The following is a 21,525-nucleotide window of genomic DNA, read 5'->3' as shown; positions in this document are numbered from 1 at the left end:
AACCAAGTACACAGAGTACCCAGGTGAAGAGAACGTCATGAGTGTAAGTGCAAGGCAGTGGAAGGAGCGGCAAACTGGGACATGCAAAATTGAATTTGCTCAAAAAAGATGAAAGGAAATGCAAACTGTAAATGTGTAAATGTATATTGTATTGTATGTACATTTTATATTCATAATAAAAGCAAGCAAACTCTAAACCTCTAAATCTGTCTATAAGTGTGGTGGAAATGTCCTATGTGAAAAACAAGCTCTATAGGAGGGGTTTTCTCCCATTGTTTTCCAAGTTTTGTGGATTAGAAATGTCCCATACAACAGCACTCCCAGTATTTAATATGTATACAGATCACCTGGGGATCTGGTTAAAATGCAGATTTCTGATTCAGTTGGTCTCAGGTGGGGCCTGAGATTCTGCTTTTCTGATAAGCTCCCAGGTGACAGGCCACGAAATGGCACCACCACACTCAGCAACTAGGCTGAGAGCTGTAAAGACACAAAGGAATTCTAGCGAGCCTTCAGTCCCAGTCATGTGTAGAAAGAGACCCCTGGTGGTCAGAATGATTTCTGCATGGTAAACCCGCACTCCTTAAGAAGTTCCCATCAGGGCTTAACGAGTGATTTTTTTTTAAATTTAAATTTTAAGTTCTGGGGTACATGTGCAGTATGTGCAGGGGTGTTATATAGGTAAACGTGTGCCAAGGTGGTTTGCTGCACCTATCAACCCGTCACTTAGGTATTAAGCGCAGCATGCATTAGCTATTTTCCCTAATGCTCTCCCTCCTCCCACCCCACCCCTCTACAGGTCCCAGTGTGTTTTGTTCCCCTCCCTGTGTCCATGTGTTCTCATTGTTCAGCTCCCACTTATAAGTGAGAACATGTGGTGTTTGGTTTTCTGCTCCTGTGTTAATTTGCTAAGAATAATGGCCTCTAGCTCCATCCATGTCCCTGCAAAGGACATGATCTCATTCTTTTTATGGCTGCATAGTATTCCAAGGTGTATATCTACCACATTTTCTTTATGCAGTCTATTATTGATGGGCATTTGGGTTGGTTCCATGTCTTTGCAATTGTGAATAGTGCTGCAATAAACATATGCATGCATGTATCTTTGTAATAGAATTATTTATATTCCTTTGGTTATATACCCAATAATGGGATTGCTAGGTCAAATGGTATTTCTGGTTCTAGATCTTTGAGGAATCACCACACCATTTTCCACAATGGATGAACTAATTTACATTCCCATCAACAGTATAAAAGTGTTCCTATTTTTCTGTAATCTTGCCAGCATCTGTTATTTCTTGACTTTTTAATAATTGCCATTCAGACTCTATCCATCTGACGTAGCTTTAATATCCAGAATCTACAAGGAACTTAAATTTACAAGAAAAAACAACCCCATCAAAAAAGTGGGCAAAGGACATGAACAGACACTTCTCAAAAGAAGACATTCATGCGGCCAACAAACATCTGGAGAAGAAAGCTCAAGATCACTGATCATTAGAAAAATGCAAATTAACTAGAGATTTAACAATTCTTGTGGACAGGGGCTGGCAATGTCAAAGACCTCCCAGGAGAGAACATGCAGGTCCATGATTTTTGACCTGCAGACCACCACAATAAAACTAATATCACAATAAAGTGAGTCACAATTTTTCTGGTTTTCTAGTGCATACAAAAGTCATGTTTACTTTATTCTGTGATTTAATAATTGTGCTATAGCACGATATCTAAAAAACATTGCACATACCTTAACTTAAAAATACTTTATTGCTAAAAAAAATGCTATCGATCATCCGAGCCTTCAGTGAGTCATAATCTTTTTACTGGTGGAGGGTCTTCCCTCCATGTAGATGGCTGCTGACTGATGAGGGTGGTAGTTGATGAAGATTCGGGTGGCTGCGTCAATTTATTAAAAGAAGACAACAATGAGCTTACCACATCAATTAACTCTTTCATAAAAGATTTATCTGTAGCATCTGATGCTATTTGATAGCATGTTACTATCAATAGAACATCTTTCAAAATTGAGTACATCTTCTCAAACCCTGTTACTGCTTTATCAACTAAGTTGATGTAATATTCAAAATCCTTTTTTTTGGTCATTTCAACAATGTTGACAGCATCTTCACTAGGAGTAGATTCTATCTCAAGAAACCACTTTCTTTGCTCTTCCATAGGAAGCAACTCCTCAGCTGTTCAAGTTTTATCACAAGATTGCAACAATTCAGTCACATGTTCAGGCTCCATTTCTAGTTTTCTTGCTATTTCCACCACATCGACAGTTACTTACTCCACTGAAGTCTTGAACTCCTCCAAGTCATCCACACAGTTTGGAATTAACTTCTTCCAAATTCCAGTTAATGATATTTTTACTTCCTCCAATGACCCACGAATGTTCTTAGTGGCATCTAGCATGGTGAATCCTTTCCAGAAAGTTTTGAATTTACTTTGACCAGATCCATCAAAGGAATCGTTATCTATGGCATACAGCCTTATGAAATGTGTTTCTTAATAAGACTTGATTCAAAATGACTCCTTGATCCATGGGCTACAGAATGGATGTTGTGTAAGCAGGTATGAGAATAACATTCATCTCCTTGTACATCCTCATCAGATGCACATCTCCATCAGAAATCGTGGGTGACCAGGTGCATTTTCAATGAGCAGTAATGTTGTGAAAGCAATATTTTTTTTTTTCCTGAACAGTAGGTTTCAATGATGGGCTTAAAATACTCAATAAATCATGATGTAAAAAGATGTGCTATCACCAAGGCTTTGTGGTCCAATTTATAGAGCACAGGCAAAGTAGATTTAGCATAATTCTTAACAATCCTAGGATTTTCAGAATGGTCAATAAGCATTGGTTTCAACTTAAAATCACCCACTAACAAGGGAGTCAAAGCTCTGAAGCTTTGAAGCCAGGCACTGACTTCTCCTCTGTAGCTATCAAAGTCCTATAGGGCGTCTTCCCATAGAAGGCTGTTTCATCTACATTGAAAATCTGTTGCTTAGTGTAGCCATGTTAATCAGTTATTTTAGCTAGATCTTCTGGATAATTTGCTGTGGCTTCTCTATCAGCACTTGTGCTTCACCTTGCACTTTTATGTTACAGAAATGACTTCTTTCCTCAAATCTCATGAACCAACTTCCACTGCAGTTCTCCAACTGTTTTTCAGCAGCTTCCTCACTTCTCAGCGTTCATAGCATTGAAGAGTTAGGGCCTTGCTCTGGATTAGGCTTTGGATTAAGGCATTATTATAACTGGTTTGGTGTTCTATCCAGACCACAAAAACTTTCTCCATTCAGCAATAGGGCTGTTTTGCTTTGTTATCATTTGGGTGTTCACTGGAGTAGCAGCTTTAATTTCCTTCAAGAACTTTTCCTTTGCATTCACAACTTGAGAGACATAGTTTTCAGCCTATCTTGGCTTTCTACATGCTTTTCTCAATAAGGTTAATCATTTCTAGCTTTTGATTGAGAGTGAGAGATGTGTGGCTCTTCTTTCACTTGAACACTTAGAGGCCATTGTAGGGTTATTAATTGGCCTAATTTCAATATTGCCTTGTTTCAAGGAATGGGGAGGCCTGGAGAGAGGGAGGGAAATGGGGAAAGCTGGTCGGTGGAGGAGTCAGAACACGCACAACATTCATGGATTAAGTTCACTGTCCGATATGAGTGCAATTTGTGGCTACCTAAAAGTTATAATAGTAAAATCAAAGAACACTAACCAACAAAACACATATAATAATAAAGTTTTTAATATTGTGAAAATTACCAAAATGCAACATGAGAGAGACAGAAAACAGGCACGTGACTGAAAAAATGGCACCAATAGACTTGCTGTTTACAGAGGTGGCACAAATCTTCAATTTGTAAAAAATTCGATATTTGCAAAGCACAATAAATTGAAGCACAATAAAAGAAAGTATGCCAGTAGTTCTTGGCCAGGTGCTAGGCCAGGTCCTAAGACCTGTGGTGAGAAAAAGAGATTGTCCCTGACATGCCCTCCTGGAAGAGATTAATATTAAAGGAATAATAAGGAATAAATATATAGTCATGTGACACAGAATGATGTTTCGTCAACAATGGACCACATATACAAGGGTGGTCCCATAAAATTAAAATGAAGCTGAAAAATTTCTATTGATAGCGACATCCTAGCTGCTGTAACATCATAGTACACTGCATTACCTTTTCTGTTTGTTTAGAGACACAAAACACTTGCCATTGTGTTATAGTTGCCTACAGTATTCAGTACAGTCACGTGTTGTACAAGTTTGTAGCCTAGGGGCAATAGGCTGTATTGCTCATATAGCCTAGGTATGTAGTAGGCCGTATCATTTAGACTTCTGTAAGTAACACTCTGTGATGTTCACACAACAAAACCATCTAATAATGCACCTTTCAGAATGTATCCCTGTTGTTAAGTGAGGCATAAGTGCATAGTATCCATCTGTAGTAAATACGATGAAGGAAACAATACAGAGTGCTGTGACTGTCAATAAGATGATGAGGCTTCCATAAAGACTTCTTTGAGGTGGTAACCTTTAGGGTTTGTCTGAAAGATAAACAGAAGTTATTCAAGCAACAAGTGTTCCAGGTAGCAGGAACACGGCTTTCTGGAATACAGCAAATATATGAGAAATGTTTGGCCCTTGTGGAAATACATGAAAGCCAATGAAGTCTGATGTGAAACACTAGAACCAAGAGACCCATTTTGGACAAGATCATATATGTTAACCTCTTAGATATGCCTCTAACCATCTGGAAGAGTGTATATGCACAGTCCATAACCAGAAGGTCTTTCAGGTGTCCGGTCATAGACACATACAGAGTTGTGAGAATGGTTTGAAATATTTTTGTGACTTTTCTATCTAGTGTTTTACCAATCCAGGGAGTCCACCTCCCGCAGGCAGTGGGGATTTCATTGTTATCTCTTTGACTCCCAATCCTGTTTGTCCACCCATCTACCTTCCCCACAGGGGTCCTGGCTTAAGTTTGTCAGACTTTTAAGGCTCAAGGTCCTCCAATTTCTTCCAAGTGAAGCACCTACAATACAGACATTTCTCCTGCTAGTGCTGATGTGGCATAACTTCAATGTGTTACCACCATGTGACCAACTTTTCTTTATGGTATCTGCCTCAAATCCACTCCGCTAAGGAGTACCTCATGGAAGGTACATGAGAGAAGAGAATAAAGAGTTATTTTTTTGTGTTGCCACATATAACTATTTGCACTAATAACTAGTTAGAGGGCATGAGGGACAATACGGAATAAATCCCATTAGAGTAAGACCAACTCTTAGTTATCTCTGCTAATGGAAAAGATAAAGACGTTGGGGGAAATATTCACGTTTTTAATCACAGTCGTTTTTTCTTTTTAAATTAAGGTTCTCTCCTTGCCTTCCCACTGACTCAACTCTTTCTTTGTCCACAATCTTTCATTTTGTGTTTGCTCTCCAGTGAAGGGCACATCACATTGGCCAATGGAGAGTCCTAGTTGTTTTTGACCTTCTTTCCCTCACCATTCTCTTTCAATCAACCACCAGGTCTTACCAAGTATACTACGTAAGTAGTGCTGTGATCTGTCTGTGTCTTCCAATCCTAGGTGCCTCTGCCCTAGTTCAGGTCACCATTACTTCTCATCTGGATCACTCAAACAGTCCTCCCAAGCTCCTGGCCTCCAGGCTTGCTTACCTCCAGAACGTTTTTCAAGTTGCAGCCAGAGTGATTTTTCTAAAATGCAATGCTGATCAACTCACTCTCCTCTTTCAACCCTTCGATGGCTTCACATTTCCCTCAGGATGAAATAAAAACTCCTAAAAATGTCTTATAAAATCCTTAAAATCTGGCTGCTGTTAACTCTTTATTCTTATCTCTCATTACTTTCCTAGCCAAACTCTAAATTTCAACTCAACTAAATTTTCAGTTCCTTAAAAAATCCAGGCACTTGCTTTACTGTTTTCACATACTGTGCCAGCTCCCTGGAAGTCTCTTCTTCCCACTACAGCCCACTCCGCCCCATCACATCACTTCTCCTCATTCCTCCCCTTTGGTCTAGCTGTATTTCCTCCAGGAAGCCAACCTTGCGTCCTTAGATTCTATTAGTTTCCCCTAGGTGTCTTCTGGTTGTACTTTGCTTTTTCCCCATGTCATAACATCTGTCATACTGCCTTCCCTCTACTCTTGAACACCCAATACTGATTATGCCAATACAGAAATGAACAACAAAGGAAGCAACACATCACCAATAATCCTGGTTTCATGACATTCTGATTATTTCTGTGCACATTATGGGTATTGTGTATTTAGCTTTACATCTTTTTCAACCGAACAACTTATTCTAGACGTCTTTATAGACAGTATTCTTTTGTTTTAATGTACAATGGATTATTTAATCCTGTTATTATTGGGTATTTAGGTTGTTTCCATTTTCACATTATTTTAGACATTGTTGCAGTGAATATCCTTATCCATCCACCCTTTATAATTAACCATTTATTTCTGAAGAATAAATTGACATAAAAAGTATAAGACTTGCATCAAATTATATCTCCCTCCACAATGTTATTGCCTTTCCCCTCAACCTTGAAAATACCCACTTTATAAATCTTCTTTTAACTTTCAACCTGATCAGCCAGATATATTTGTGGTGATTTTCCCTTAAATGACTAGGAAAGTTCAGCATCGTCATGTTACTGGACATTAAAAAAAAATCAACTTTATTTGTCCAATTTTCTAAAGTCAAGTCTCCCGGAAGCAGTGTTTCAAATTAGGATTCTTGTGCAAGTGACTTACTGAGAGTCCTCTGCAAGGGAATGAGAAAAAACAGAACAGGGCAAAAGAGGCAAATATGTGGTTTCAGGAGAAATCCACACTCAGCGTAATCCCATGGGGTGCTCAGGAGCATAAATTGTACCACCACCGAGGCCAGTGGGCTGGGCTGTAATGCCCTGCATCAGTCACTGGCCATGGGCCAACCTCAGAGGAGACAAAACTTCCCAGGTATCTCCAGGTAAAGTGACTCTCATCAGCCCAGGACAATCCTCTGGAAAAGGGTGAAGAGAAGTCATTAGTATCCAATGTCTGAAGCACCAGCAAAATAGGTACACCACCCTGGGAACGGGGATCTGTGTGGATGCTAACAGCATGTCATGCCGGGTATTTAAAAAAAAAAAAAAATTCTTAAAAGCTAAGCATATTAAACATTCCTGGAATATGCATTGTAAATGTACTTTCCCAGTTGTTGTTATGTAGAGATAAATCAATCAAACTTTGTTTTCTGGCTTTGATGACCATGCTTAGCAGGTCTATTCCAAACCAAGATTATCATTTTTTTAATTAACTTATATTTTCCTCTAGTATTTTACAAGTTTTTAAAAGAATTTAAAATTTTAATCTACCTGGATTCACTATGGGTATGTATTGGGTGTGAGATAGAGATTTGACTTAGTTTTTTCCTAAATAATAGCTGACACTTCAATATTTAAATTCATATAACCAAGTAATAAATAATAAAATAGTTGATACTTTCTCTTTTTTAGACAGAGTCTCACTCTGTCGCCCAGGCTGGAGTGCAGTGGCACGATCTAGGCTCACTGCAACCTCCACTTCCCCGGCTCAAGCAATTTTCCTGCCTCAGCCTCCCAAGTACCAGGAATTACAGGTGTGTGCCACCACACCTGGCTAATTTTATATTTTTAGTAGAGACGAGGTTTTGTCACGTTGGCCAGGCTGGTTTTGAACTCTTGACCTCAAGTGATCTGCCCTCTTTGGCCTCCCGAAGGGCTGGGATTACAAGGGTAAGCCATGGCACCTGGCCGTAGTTGGTACATTTTATATGATAGGCCCTGTCCAAAGTAAGCCTTCTACAAATATTAACCTATTTAATCTTTGCAATAATGTCACAGGTAGGGAGAACAGATGAAGTGGGGCACAGAGAGGTTACATAATTTGCCCAAGGTCATAGCTAATGAGTACTAGCAAGTTGGGTTTTTAATGAATTTAGTTTTTCTTTCCCCTATGCACTTAACTGGTATGCTGTACTGCCTCTCCCAAATAGATAACCAATCATTTCAGTATCACTAACTGAACAATCAATCCATCATTTCTTCTTATATCTTAAGTGTGATCTTGGACTTCCTGCTCTTTTCACTGTTCTGAATTTCTGCACCAATTAGTTCTAATTACAGTACTAGTTTTGTTATACTCTGTAATATTCAGCATTGTAAGTCCCTCCCATTAGATTTTTCTCTGAAATTTCCAGTTCTCATATTTACTCTTTCAGAATACCAAGTCCAAAGACCAAATACATAAACAAGAAAACAAAAAATACTTATAGGCATTTTGATTTTAAATTTTGTTAAATGCATAATTTGGGGGAGAATTTGATTTGCAATTTGTCTCATTCAAGAAAACAGAATGTCTCTCTCCATGTATTCTTTATTTTCCCTTTATTATTACTTTCATTAAGTTTTCTTTATAGAGGCCCTACACATTTCTTGGTAATTTACATCTTTGTGAATAGTGTCATCTTTTAAAATTATATAACAGGTTACTAATCAAAACTGTTTTTTGCGTATTTATACATAATTGGCCACTCTGCCAAACTTCATCTTGGTTTGGCAGAGGTATTGTCATCTTGCAGCAATTAAATCAGTGGTTCATTTTAACAAAAGTAAATATTAGAAGGAAACCTGCCTCTGCTATTCACTGGTGATCAGCCATCATGCCCTACTATTGTGAACAATGGCATAAACGTGTATGAATAGAAAGCAGGCACAACTGCAAACACATACTACACAAATGTGTAGTACATGGACATAAGCTGAAAGGCACCTTATTTCTATTTTTTTCCCATTTACTTCACAAGTTTTCCAAGACAGTCATATCTGCAAATAATTTTACCTCCTTTCTGTAACATGAAAATCTTACTGTATCTGGTAACTGTAGCTGGTATGTCACTAATTCATAAATTAAGGTGGGACATCGCAAAAAATTGAACATACATCCTGTTAAGCATTTTGAGTTTAAAATAGATAAATGTATACTTGGGTACCAATTTTAAAGAAGGGTCAAAGCCTGTTCTTGGGAGTATGGATACATTGACGAGAGATCCAAAGTTATCTTTTTTGAATTCTAGTCCCTTTAAAGCAGAAAACGAACTTGACATTAGCGAAGCAATCCAATGTTTTTACTGATCACCCCCAAATTTGTTATCTTTCTCACACCTAATTTGACAGCAGTTCTTTGTAGTGACTCTTTTCCAAACTTTTCCAAAGTGTTGACTTAGTTTTCCTGGGAATTCTTCATTTGCCCCCCAATAGTTCATCAATTTTCATATTTAAAAAATTAATTTACATAAAATGCTAAATACAGCTGGCATAAACAGATTTGTGAATAAACACAGCTGACTAAACTTAAGTGGGGTGAAGACAAAAGCAAACTGCACAGAAGGAAGTGGCAGACTTTTGGTGTGTGGGCTCAGCAGCACTGGCCTGTTTTACAGAAGGAATGGGTAGGTTAATCCATCAAATTGGCCAAGTGGTAGTCAAAAATGCTTTTGGAGCCATCATGTTTAATATACACAAAAAATAGACACATATGAACATATATATGTACGCATAAAATATTTGTCTACTTTAATTTTGCCATGGGTTTTTATTGTTGTCATTTTAAAAATCAGGAGATTTTAAACTTTATTAAATGTCTTTTTGGCATCTGTTAAAAATATTCTGATTTTTCTCTTTGACCTATGAATATGATAAAGGATACTGCATTAAAAAGAACTGGAAGGCCGGGTATGGTGGCTCATGCCTGTGCCTGTAATCCCAGCACTTTGGGAGGCTGAGGCGAACAGACTGCTTGAATCCAGGAGTTTGAAACCAGCCTGGACATGGCGAAACACCATCTCTACAAAAAAAATACAAAAATTAGCCGGGATGTGGTGGTGCAGGCTTGTGGTCCTACTTACTCGGGAGGCTGAGGTGGGAGGATGGCTTGAGCCCAAGAGGCAAAGGCTGCAGTGAGCTGAGATTGTGCCACTGCAATCCAGCTTGGGCAACAGAATGAGACCCTGTCCCCCCCAAAAAAAAAAAAAAAAAGAATAAATTTCACCTGGTCATGATGTACTTTGTTTTAATGGTTTTTTTAAATCAATATTTTATTTAAACATTTATATTCATTGGTGAGGTTATAAAGCTTTCTCTTTTTAAAACTGTATTTTATCCAACCCATAGAACAGTTTTCTTTTTTAAAAAAAAATTCTTATTTTGTTATACCTCTGGCTCCACTCCATCGTGTTTTAGAGCCCTTACATTAATATTGCATAAATGTACATATTTGCGTAAAAAGCTACTTCTACTTAATATGATCCCATTATAAAAATAAATAATTTCCAAAATTGGCTGAGTCCGATGCTTTGCTATTTTTAATACAGCTATTAGGAAAATCAATATTAGGTTTTTAGGGGTTTCTAACTAAAAGTAAGGAATCCTATTTCAAAGACCTCCCATAGGTATGAAGCAGTGAAGGAAGAGGCCAGGTGTAATTTCACATGTGTATCCTCTCTCGTTCCACAAATTCTATAGCAATTCTTTTAGAAAAAAATGCTGATTTGATGAATACATGGAAGAAGCTTAAAACAAGATCAACTAAGTCACTTCTTCAATGTAAGTTTGAATACCTTCAAAATAACTACTATTTGAGTATGAACAAGAAACTTTCGAAAGAAGCTCTTAAAATATTCAAACATCTGGCTGCATGTGGTGGCTCATGTAATCCCAGCACTTGAGGAGGCCAAAGCAGGAGAATGGCTTGATCCTGGAAGTTTGAGACCAGCCTCGGCAACATAGTGAGACCATGTCTCTACAAGGGAAAAAAAAACAACAAAAATAGCCAGGCCTGGTAGTGCACACCTGTAGTTCCAGCTGCTTGAGAGGCTGAAGTGGGAGGATTGCTTGAGCCCAGGATTGAGGTTGCAGTGAGCTGTGATTATGCCACTGTACTCCAGCCTGAGCAACAAAGCAAGACCCTATCTCAAAAACAAAACAAAACAAAAATACCTGAAACATCCTATTCAAGTATATCTGCTGTTATTTATCACTTACACAAAGGAGAAATAAATAGTCTTTCTCTCTTAAAGTACATCTAAATTCATTAAGCTGGCAGCCTATTAAAAAAATGCTTCACTAGGTTTCATTTGTTGTTTTAATGGATTGGAAGTAAAACTGTTTTTATAGGCTATTGATTTCTAGCTCCAAATGAAAACAGTAAATCACACAAAGGTTTTATTTCTGTTGTGGCTGATGAACTATAAAAGGGAAGAGGGAGTGCTGACAGAGACTGGGGCATTCTTTTCAGCTCTCACACTTGGCTTTCTTAGAAGCTGGAAGACAATCTTCATCCCCTTCTGATGGGCGAGGTTTCTTCACTGTAGAAATAATTCCAAAAGCAGTCTTTCTAGTTTCTATAAAACAAACAGGGAAACCATTGTGCTTGAAGTTAAGACATAATTTAAAATGAGGTGGTTTAACATATTACTTTGGCTTACAGCACTAGTAAATGATAAGCCATAATGAACTGCTACGGGTGCTAGTGCCATTTACTGTCATTATCTTTTTTCCCAACATACACAAATATCAGTATATTATTAACATCTAATTCATTCCTGAAGATTACCTCATGGGTAAAACTGCAGGACAGTGTTATCTCCAGTGGTCTGTCCATGGCATCTTATGTAGCCAGAACCTCGTCATAGACATTGGTGTAGCAGATACTTTATATATGAGAGACAGACAAATCAAGAGAGCAAACACAGCAATCGAGTGTACAGCTCCCAAGTGGAGCACATGTGTACCTCATTTTACAGCATGTACCCTATCTCTCTCATTAGAACATCAAGGTACCTCTGAAGAATCAATTGTATTATATTGCCAACACTCAACAATGGCTTGGCTATGCAAAATGTGTTCAATAAATACTAGTTGAGTTAATGAATAAAATCAAACTCATAAATTTATTGATCTCTTTAACTGGTGACAATGAACAAAGAATTAATAGAAATTATTAAATGCTTAGATTAGGTTGGCAGCAGAGTTCAACTTAAATTTAACCAATTTCTCCTAGAAACCTACTAATAGGCTAGGCACTGTGTCCATATACAGAGGGTATTAAGATGCCTAACAGTCGGTGCTTTTCCCCATAATACATGCATGTGAGAGGCACAATAAGAGCAAATATAATAGGAGTGGAGGCATCCACAAGAATTAACTGCTGGATAAAGCAATGAGGTATTATATAAAGGTGACACTACTCTGAATAGGGTAAATGGAATAAGAAAAAGAGAAGTATTCCTTTACAAAGCCATGGAGAGAAAGGTAAGAAGAACCTAGGTAAGACAGTTTAGAGGACAATATATGGCTGATGTGAAGGAGGAATATGAAAAAATTAGGAGAAAACGAGGCCAGAAGGGTAGCTTATGAAAGGCCATAGTGTCATGAAAATAGACTCCAACTCTGTTCTTAGAAAGGGAAAGGGATTATGGAGAAGGACAGAGATACCCATTAGCTACAAAGGTGGCAGAATCAAAACAACTTGACCAGAAATTTAGCTATGAATTATTTCTTATTTCAAGTAATAAAAATAAAGTCAACTATAAAGTGTTAAGCATTATTTTCCCATTTATCAAGATTAACTTAGTAAATCTGCTTTGCCAATTATTTTAAAACACTTTTATTTATAAAAGGGATAAAACTGCTCTCAAGGTCATTAAAATGTCAATATAATGAGAACCTCAAAATAAAAACTGTCAATTATTTCCATTTCACCAAATGAAAAAGGTCACACTTAATAGCTATTAATTTATATCACTGATTCTCTACCCATATAGTCTAGTCTAAAAATCACCTGAAATAAAACATTGTGAAAATCAGCACTTTTAAACAAAATGCATTAATTTCTTTAGTGTCTTTTAAAAATAAATGCATTTCTGTAACAGCGAGAAGTTACATGTGGGTATGCTTTAGTTTACAAAATGTTTTCACATATAGTATTTCCTTTAATCATCTTGCCAAGGAAAAGCTAAAGGATTATTTACAAGTGAATAATTTTGTTCACAAGGGGCTAAGGCAGGTGTCCCCAACAGGTTCATTTTGGTCCAGGGGCTGACTGACAGCATGAACTTTGTCAATCACAGGCCAAAGACTCTGACCTTGGGCCTCTTTCCTCTATCCTTTCCATGCAACCTCCTCAGAATTGCTATTCATTAGTTTCTGGATTTCTGGACCCCCAAGGAACCTAATTCTGATTTCCTGTGGCAAGCCTTCCAAGTTGAAAGCCAACTACTATGTGTCCAAAGTCTTCTGCTTGCCAGGTATCCATGCCTGCACCACTGTCATGATTCCTCTCATCATGAGGTTTCCACACCCTTTAAGGACCGAGTAGACATTTTCCAATAGTGTTTCAGTGCACTGCTGTCCTTCTTAAATGTGGCACTCAGAATGATACAGATGCTGGCTGAGATTTCATAAGTAAGAGTATAATAATGAGGCTTTGCATTTCCTTGCCTCAGAATCCTTTATTTCTAATATTACCTAAGCTGAATTAGCAATCTTAAGAACACATCACACTACCGTCTCATACTGATCCCAATGGCAACGAAAACCAGGGTAACCATATTTTATCATCTATTTAGGACACTCTTCAGGGAATAGAAGTGCTAATAAGGTCACAGAAACAGCAGGCATAAACTAGAACTGTCCTGGGTACACTGGGGTGAATGGTAATGCCACCTGAAGTTCACAAGTCTTCTTTAAGTTTAGCTCCTATAAAAGCCTGATTTTAGACACAGAAAGACAAACATCACATGTTCTCACTCGTTCGTGGAATCTAAAAAACAAAGCAACTGAACTCCTAGAGACAGAAAGTAGAAGGATGGTTGCCAGAGGCTGGGAAGGGTAGTGGGGGGCTGAGGGGGAGGTGAAGATGGTTAATGTGTACAAAAAAAATAGAATGAACAAGACCTAGTATATGACAGCACAATAGGGTGACCATTGTCAATGTAACTTAATTGTATATTTAAAAATAATTTAAAAAGCATAATTGGATTTTTATAACACAAGACAAATGTTTGAGGGGATGGACACCCCATTTTCCATGATGTGATTATTATGCATTGCATGCCTATATCAAAATATCTCAGTACCCCATAAATATATACACATATTATGTACCCACAAAAAGAAATTCTAAAAAAAAAATACATTACATATTATATATTGTATGCTGAACAGTTGAGTTCTTAAAGTCAAATGCAGGACTTCCTATTTTCCTATATATAAAATTATATATGTATTTGTATTTTAGTTACTGTTTCTTGTTTAGTCCATTTTGGAACCCTGTTACTCAAAATCTTGATGATTGTTTATTTAAAATAGATCAAAATAATGACAGAACTACGAAAGTGTGAACCAACTGTTCCCTAATTTCAAGAAAATCATCATAAAAAATCTCAATTAATTTGATCACTCCTAAAGCTTATGTGATGAGTTTTAGGCTACATAACACAAAAATCTCAAACTAAAAATGTTGAAACTAAAAGCAAAAATCATCTAATTTATGGCAAGCCAATACAGTAAGCAGTTCTCTCAAGTGGAAATCAGATCAATAAAGCCCAACACACAAGCCCTCAATAACCTAGCTATTCATATGACAAATAACTTAGTCTATATGTAGCGATCTACTTTAAAGTTTAAAATTCATTTGGGTGATATCAATGAAATTGCTTCTTAACCACTACAACTAGTCCTAAGGATTATAAAGATAATGAAGACAAAACAGTGATCAAAAGCTTAAGTTGTTTTAATAAAATTTCATTTTCATTTTCCAAAGTTTCAGCATACTTTCAATTTTTAACATCTGATGAATAGGAAATTCAGTCAGTGAAAAGGTACGTATACAAAACGTAAGTAAAAAATGTACAGTCTGGCCAGGCATGGTAGCTCATATCTGTAATCCTACACTTTGGGAGGCTGAGGCAGGAGGATTGCTTGAGCCCAGGAGTTCAAGATCAGCCTGGCTAACATAGTGAGACCCTGTCTCTATTTAAAAACAGAAAACAACAACAACAACAACAACAAAACAGTACAGTCTGGACACAACTTGACCATGGTAAGCAAACATGGGAAAAGAAACATTCTGAGTTATAATAAATGTAAAAGTTACAGTCTATGTTTTGTTAGTTGGATTTTTAAAATGTATTTGCTGTTTTTGTTTTCCTAATAAATAGTTTAATGTATATTTTTAATATATCAGTTCTCTAAAACAGATTTTCAACAGGGAAAGCATGGCCCTCTGGTGAGTGAGAAGAAGGGAGATTAGAAGTCTATCAAAATGTGGGCAGGAGCACACATGTATAGCTGGAGGAACTATTCAATACTCTTTCTGTAATGAAAACTATACTCATTCTACAAACTTTAGAAAGTAAAGCCTGAAGTGAGGGTGAGAAAACACTGATGGCTATGGTTAGAACAGGTTGAGAAAAGATGACCCCAAAGGAACTCAGGAGGATAGGGCAATAAAAATAGGTATGGCTGTAAAAATGACTTGCTTCTAACATGACCATTCAGTTTGTACTGGAAGAACTTGCTTACCTCCGTGGAGAAGTGCTGCTCGGCAGTTGGTGGATACCGCAGCCTTGGCATCACTTTCAGAGAGCCCAAACAGCAAGCCTCTTGGGGGAGCATTAAAGATTTCAACCCGGAGTCAGCCAAGGACACGAGACTAACACAAACATAACAGAAAGTGCCAGCTAACCTGGTCGTGTTGAGAGGTTAATTAATTCGACAGCAGTTCTTAGTCCAACTGGAACATGCATCTGAGAAAAGACTCATTTAACTCTAAGCTTTTATCATATGAAGTCCCCCGTTTCCTCTTTTCTATCTCAGGATTAATTAAAAAACAAACATAAAGATCTCTATAAGGTTATACAATTTATTTTTGAAGTTATTAATTGGTAAACTTACAGTAAAAGGTTGAAAAAAATACCACGTTCAACTATAATACAGCTTTGAATTCAAAATTTCCTGAAGACAATGTCAACCACTTTTACTCAGAAAAGGATACAGGTTTGCCACGTCATATGGCCCTCTTATTTCTAAAGGCTGAAATAAAATGAACAAAGAGTAGATATGAGAAAATTATTTATAACATTTCAATAACTTATAGCAAATTAATAGAATATTTAAGTATCCAAAAATAAAAAATTACATAAATTTAAGTCCTTATAATATTGATGGGTTTTATAGTTTTTGAAAATATAAGAGAAGCTTGAAAAGCATTCTGTAAAAGTATAAAAGAAAAACTAATTATATAAACAAAAGTTGAAGCCTAAAGAAAATGGGGATAAATTTTACTGTTTAGCAATTACAATGAGCAAATGCAGTTAAAACAGAAAAAAATGCAACAAATATTCATTTACTATTTTAATTTATCTCCTAGAAACTGCAAAGTTTTATAACCTGAAAGATGAAAATAAAGTACTTCATGGTAGACTTACCCTTTCTGCAGCACTAGATATAATTACATTCTACAAAATAGAAAGTGATTAATATTAATCTTAGATAAATGCAAAAAAAAAAAGGAGAGTTTCATAATATAAATAGCCAGTAATCACATTTTAACATTTAAGGCTCAAATACCATCTTCTTTTAAAGATAAGGTAAATGATTAAGGTGAAAAAAATGAAAGATTTCATTTCAAACTAAAGGCAATCTGTAATAAAAAACAAAATATGTTTTCCTAACAGATCTTAGTACAGATGAATTAAGTTTAAAAAACAAGATGAAAAGGTCACATAATCTTAATTCAACTCAGTGAGGACAATTGTTATTCTAGACTTTTCTTTCACAGTATGTAAACTGCAAATTTTTATCAAAAGATATGGCTTCCAACACATCTTTTTCTCCCTTATATTATTCTTCCCTTGGTATTTTTCTTTCCTTTAAAACTAGCAGAGCTCACTGAAATGGGAGAATTTGTTCCTATGCTTTGAGAACATTCTGCATTAAGGAAAAGGAGTCAGTTTGACAATTCCAGTGTACCACTAATAATAAACTGCCAGATGCGAAAAACATCCTAAAATTAATTATAGAACCATACCTTTCCTTTGCAGATTTGCATCAAATTGAGAGCATTGGAAATTGTATACCTTCTCATTGTGGAGTCTTTGATAGCAGGGCTATAGACAAGTTCAAAAGCCAGGCCTCGGTCAATTGCCTTCACAGGAAATAAAGAAAACTGTCAGAGATAAACATGCACTGGCCTACTTCATTTTCACAGATTCTCTCTTCACCTCCTTCCTCACTCCCTACCACTCACCCCTTACATGTCAAGGTACAGCTTTATGAAAGACAGATTAACACTCAAATGGCACCACCCACAAGGAGAAGAAAATAAATCTGTGGCTCTACTTGATCAAAAGAGTTTATCTTGGCTGTGGGGAAGCTGACTTTACATAAACAGGAATTACGAAGAGGCTAAGAAGAACAAAGTCCCAATGGGGTGAGAGAGGGGCTATTACTCTATGCACTATCAAAAGGAAAACAGAAATGTACTCCCTACATTTAGAGTAAACTGTATGCAAACATAGTAAACCAAGTAATCTGACCTACGAATGCACAAAGAGACAAAGAAATGAAGAGCTGAAAAACGCCCAAAGAACCAAGGGTGGGTGGGTCTTTCAGGTAAGTAATTTATTACCTATATGTTGAAGAGAGAATAACAGCCATAGTTAATTGAGTGCTGACTATATGCTAAGAGAGTCTTGTATGTAACATTTAATCCTTACTATAATATCTTTATAAAGCATTACTGCAAAGACTGCTAATTGCCCGGATATCTGTCCTCTCCTTTTTCTTTAGTAATAAAGGCCCTGGTTTTTCACTGGGCTTATAGCTGCACAACAAAAAAGAAGGAAGTGCCCGTGAAGATTTTGCCCAGCTCACCATACAAGCCTGGCTTTTTTCATGAGAAAAAGAAACTTCTTTATTTAATGTACTCTTACTACACAGGGATCCATAGGTAAGTAGATGAGTGGAAATGAGATTGAAATTAACCACCATACTATTCAGCTTTCCTAATGAGCACCTAAATGTCTTCATCCATTCACAGAAGATATGTTTTAAGCCCACTACATGCAAAAGCTGAGATGGTTCCTCCCTTCTAAAAGTTCACATTTTAGTGGGGGAGACAGACGATCAATAACCACACAAAAATATAAAACTTCAACCGTGTTAAGTGCTATCAAGGAGAAGATTGGATGGGGGTAAGGAAGAAATTAAGTAGTTAATTAGCAGAGGAAGGTGCATTTTCATAGGGAGGTCAGACTTTTGCATTGGCAAAGTCTCCAAGGTTGCAGCATGGCAGTATGTAGGGAAGGTCAAATGCTGGAGAAAAATAATGAGGAAGACAAGCTAAAGAGGACGGGAAAGGCCAACTGTGCAGGCCTTTAGAGCTGATGACGAGGATTATTCCTAATGAAGAAAACATCTGAAGGATTTTCAGCATAGAGAGGATAATCAGATTCTCACCCTTTCAGTGTTTAAGATAGTAATTTGTCCACATGACTCACAAAGCAACATAAGAAAACAATAAAAAGTACTGTTTGCATCTCTGATCCTATCTGCCCTATCCCCTCCTCCAATAATCACTTTTATTAATTTCTTGTGTCTTCTTCCAGAGTTTCTTCATACAACTATAAGCAAATATGAATAGATACTATTTTTCTTTCTTATCCAATTGCAAAAGTCACTTGGGTGGCAGTACTCTTTCCAATGAATAAAGAATGGTAGGCATGTTCTAGGCAGTATGATCCAAGTCTCTGCTTGGCAAATGAGTTTCGATTGCCCAGAGTACGAGTTGAGACTGGCCCAGCTGTGACTCCTAGGGTTTACTCCTGAGCATTTACAGGGAATGGAGAAACTTGCCTTTTTCTAGAACTGGCAGTCTCTCTTGATTTAATTCACTTGCACTTCAAGGCCCCTTCTACTTTTCCTTCCTGAACACAGATTTCCTTAATTCTTCCTCTGGCTTCAAGGCTCCCAGATTTTATTTTAGATTTTCCTGTCTGTCTGATTCTAGTTTGGTTAGAATTTAAATGCTATTTTCCACACTGCAACCTTCCCCTCTCTCATTTTTTGACTTTTCCCCATCTCTAATTCTTTACCTGTGTTGATTATTTCTAGGAATGACATTTGTTAAGATAATATTTCTGTCATAGTTGAACGTGTATCTCATTTTCTCTGCCAAGCTTGTACACTTCTTGAGAGCTAGACTGCCTTTTACATAAAAAGTGTGTATTTATATTTTGAGTGAATAAATAGTAGCTTATGGAGAAGATGTCCTGTAATAACGTTGTTCATTATAGACGATCCATCATCAAAGGAACCTCGATGCACCTGGCTAACCAAAAGCCACAGATAAACAGAAACATCCCTTTTAGCCATATTATCAGCCATCTCCTTGGCTATATATTTTACCAAAACTATTAATTAGCTGAAGAGGCTGACCTGTATTTCTTTTCCTTATCCTTCTAGTTGTGGAACTATAATACAAGGCAATAGGATGATGAAGAGGGGAAACAAATGAAAGAGATGAATGATACATAGAGTTGGATGGCTAGATCTCAAAATATTCCTAATTGACTGAATCTAAATTTCTAGACCCTTGTGGGGACCAAATCAAAATAAAAACAACTTTTGTAGGGGGAAGGGGAGAAAAAAAGGATATTATCAGCGCAATTATTTTTTAAGAAAAAAGTTCTGATTTTCATCTTGGTACATGAATCAAGTTTACTTTAAAACTGCTATAGGAATTCTTGAAAAAGAAAAATTAAAAATAATGCGCTATTGAAGGTTGTGAATATTTCTTTCACAATATCTCATTTTAAATTTTTAGATGGATAAAATACAGACTCATTACCTGGGATCTTGCTGTAAGATCATTTTAATGCAAATTGACTAAAGCTCATCAAATGATTGTTCATAACAGCCTCTTCTTAACAGTGCCTGCCTGATTAGCTTTTGTTCTCATGTCTGACCAAAGGTTCTGGCATGGGTGGGTGATCAGATTTTTTTACTAATGAGAAATAATGGTTATAAAGATGCTACTAAGGACAGGTGTGTGACAGTTGAATCAAGACACACTGGCACTAAAATTCCAAGTATTAAGCAAAGCCTTAGAGAAAGACAGAAGAAAATAAGGAGCTGATTACTGGGACAATATACTGATTCCCTGTTAATGTCATAAAAATTAGTTCTTTATTCATTCAAATGAATGACACCCTTTCAGTGTTTAAGATAGGTAATCTGTCCACATGACTCACAAAGCAACATAAGAAAACAATAAAAAGTACTACTTGCATCTCCGATCCTATCTGCCCTATCCCTTACTCCAATAATCACTTTTATTAATTTCTTGTGTCTTCTTCCAGAGTTTCTTCATACAACTATAAGCAAATATGGATACTATTTTTCTTTCTTATACAAAAGGTAGTCTGCTACATTCTTGTCCTGACATGAAAGCTTTTCCAAGTCAGCTCATAACTTTCTCTGTTTTACAGTTGCACAGTATTATATTGTAGAGGTGTATCATGTATTTAACCAAATCTCTACTGATAGCCTTTGGGTGGTTTCAGTGTATCTGTAGAATAACACTAAAGTGGGATTGCTAGTCATAATGGGTTGAATCATGTCCTCATCCACAAAAGATATGTTGAAGCCCTAAACCTCAGTACCTCAGAATGTAATCTTATATTTGGAAATAGGGTCACTGTAGATGTAATGAGTTAAGATGAAGTCAGAATGGAATAGGGTAGGCCCCTAACCCAATATGACTGGTGTTCTTGTAAGATGATGGCCATGTGAAGACACAGAGACAAACAGGGAGAACACACTGAAGACAAAGGCAGAGATTGGAGTTATGTAGCTGCAAGCCCAGGATTACCAAAGATTGCCAGAAAATCACCAAAAGCTAAAAAGAGGCAAAGAAGGCGGTCCCACAGATTTCAGAGGGAACAAGTCCATGCTGACACCTTGATTTCAGACTTCCAGGCTTCAGAACTGTGAGATCATACAGTTTAAAATTGTTGTTTAAATCAGTAAATGTATTTGTAATTTGAAGAGTTGTTGCCAAATTACACGCCCTCCACGTAGGGATTGTTCCAATTTACACTGTTACAAGCAAAGTATGAGAATGACTGCTTTCCTGCAGCCTTACAACAGAGTGTATCTCTAATCACACAGGTGATTTTAATGTGAAATCTCTTACTATGATAAATTTAATCATCTTTTCATATGTCTAAGGCCTGTTTGCATTTCCTTTAATGTGAAATGCCTTTTTCATATTCTTAATCCATTTTTTTGTATTGTTCATCTTTTTTTTTTTAACTTATTAATTTCTAAGCACTCTTTGGTCTTTCTGTGTTAAGGAAGTAAGCTTTTTGTCTATGACATGAGTGAAAATTTTCCGT

At 36.8% G+C, this 21,525-nt stretch overlaps 1 protein-coding gene across 2 annotated transcripts in view; it reads right to left on the bottom strand.

Annotated features, from left to right (window-relative positions):
* Positions 1-6,253: 6,253 nt before the first annotated feature.
* RPP30 (ribonuclease P/MRP subunit p30) overlaps positions 6,254-21,525 on the bottom strand; it is a 427,811-nt gene continuing 412,539 nt past the window's right edge. For both annotated transcript variants that reach the window (XM_050805762.1, XM_050805763.1), the window contains 5 exons: positions 17,157-17,273; positions 16,555-16,584; positions 16,122-16,159; positions 15,650-15,729; positions 6,254-11,466 (listed from right to left, as the gene is read on the bottom strand). In XM_050805762.1, the coding sequence (XP_050661719.1) occupies positions 11,357-11,466; positions 15,650-15,729; positions 16,122-16,159; positions 16,555-16,584; positions 17,157-17,273 (375 nt within the window). In that variant the 3' untranslated portion in view covers positions 6,254-11,356. The remainder of the gene's footprint in view (positions 11,467-15,649; positions 15,730-16,121; positions 16,160-16,554; positions 16,585-17,156; positions 17,274-21,525) is intronic.

Source organism: Macaca thibetana, chromosome 9, assembly GCF_024542745.1.
Source record: "Macaca thibetana thibetana isolate TM-01 chromosome 9, ASM2454274v1, whole genome shotgun sequence".
NCBI lineage: Eukaryota > Metazoa > Chordata > Mammalia > Primates > Cercopithecidae > Macaca > Macaca thibetana.
The sequence above is the reverse complement of the archived record's forward strand: the minus strand, read 5'-3'. Positions and strand labels throughout refer to the sequence as shown.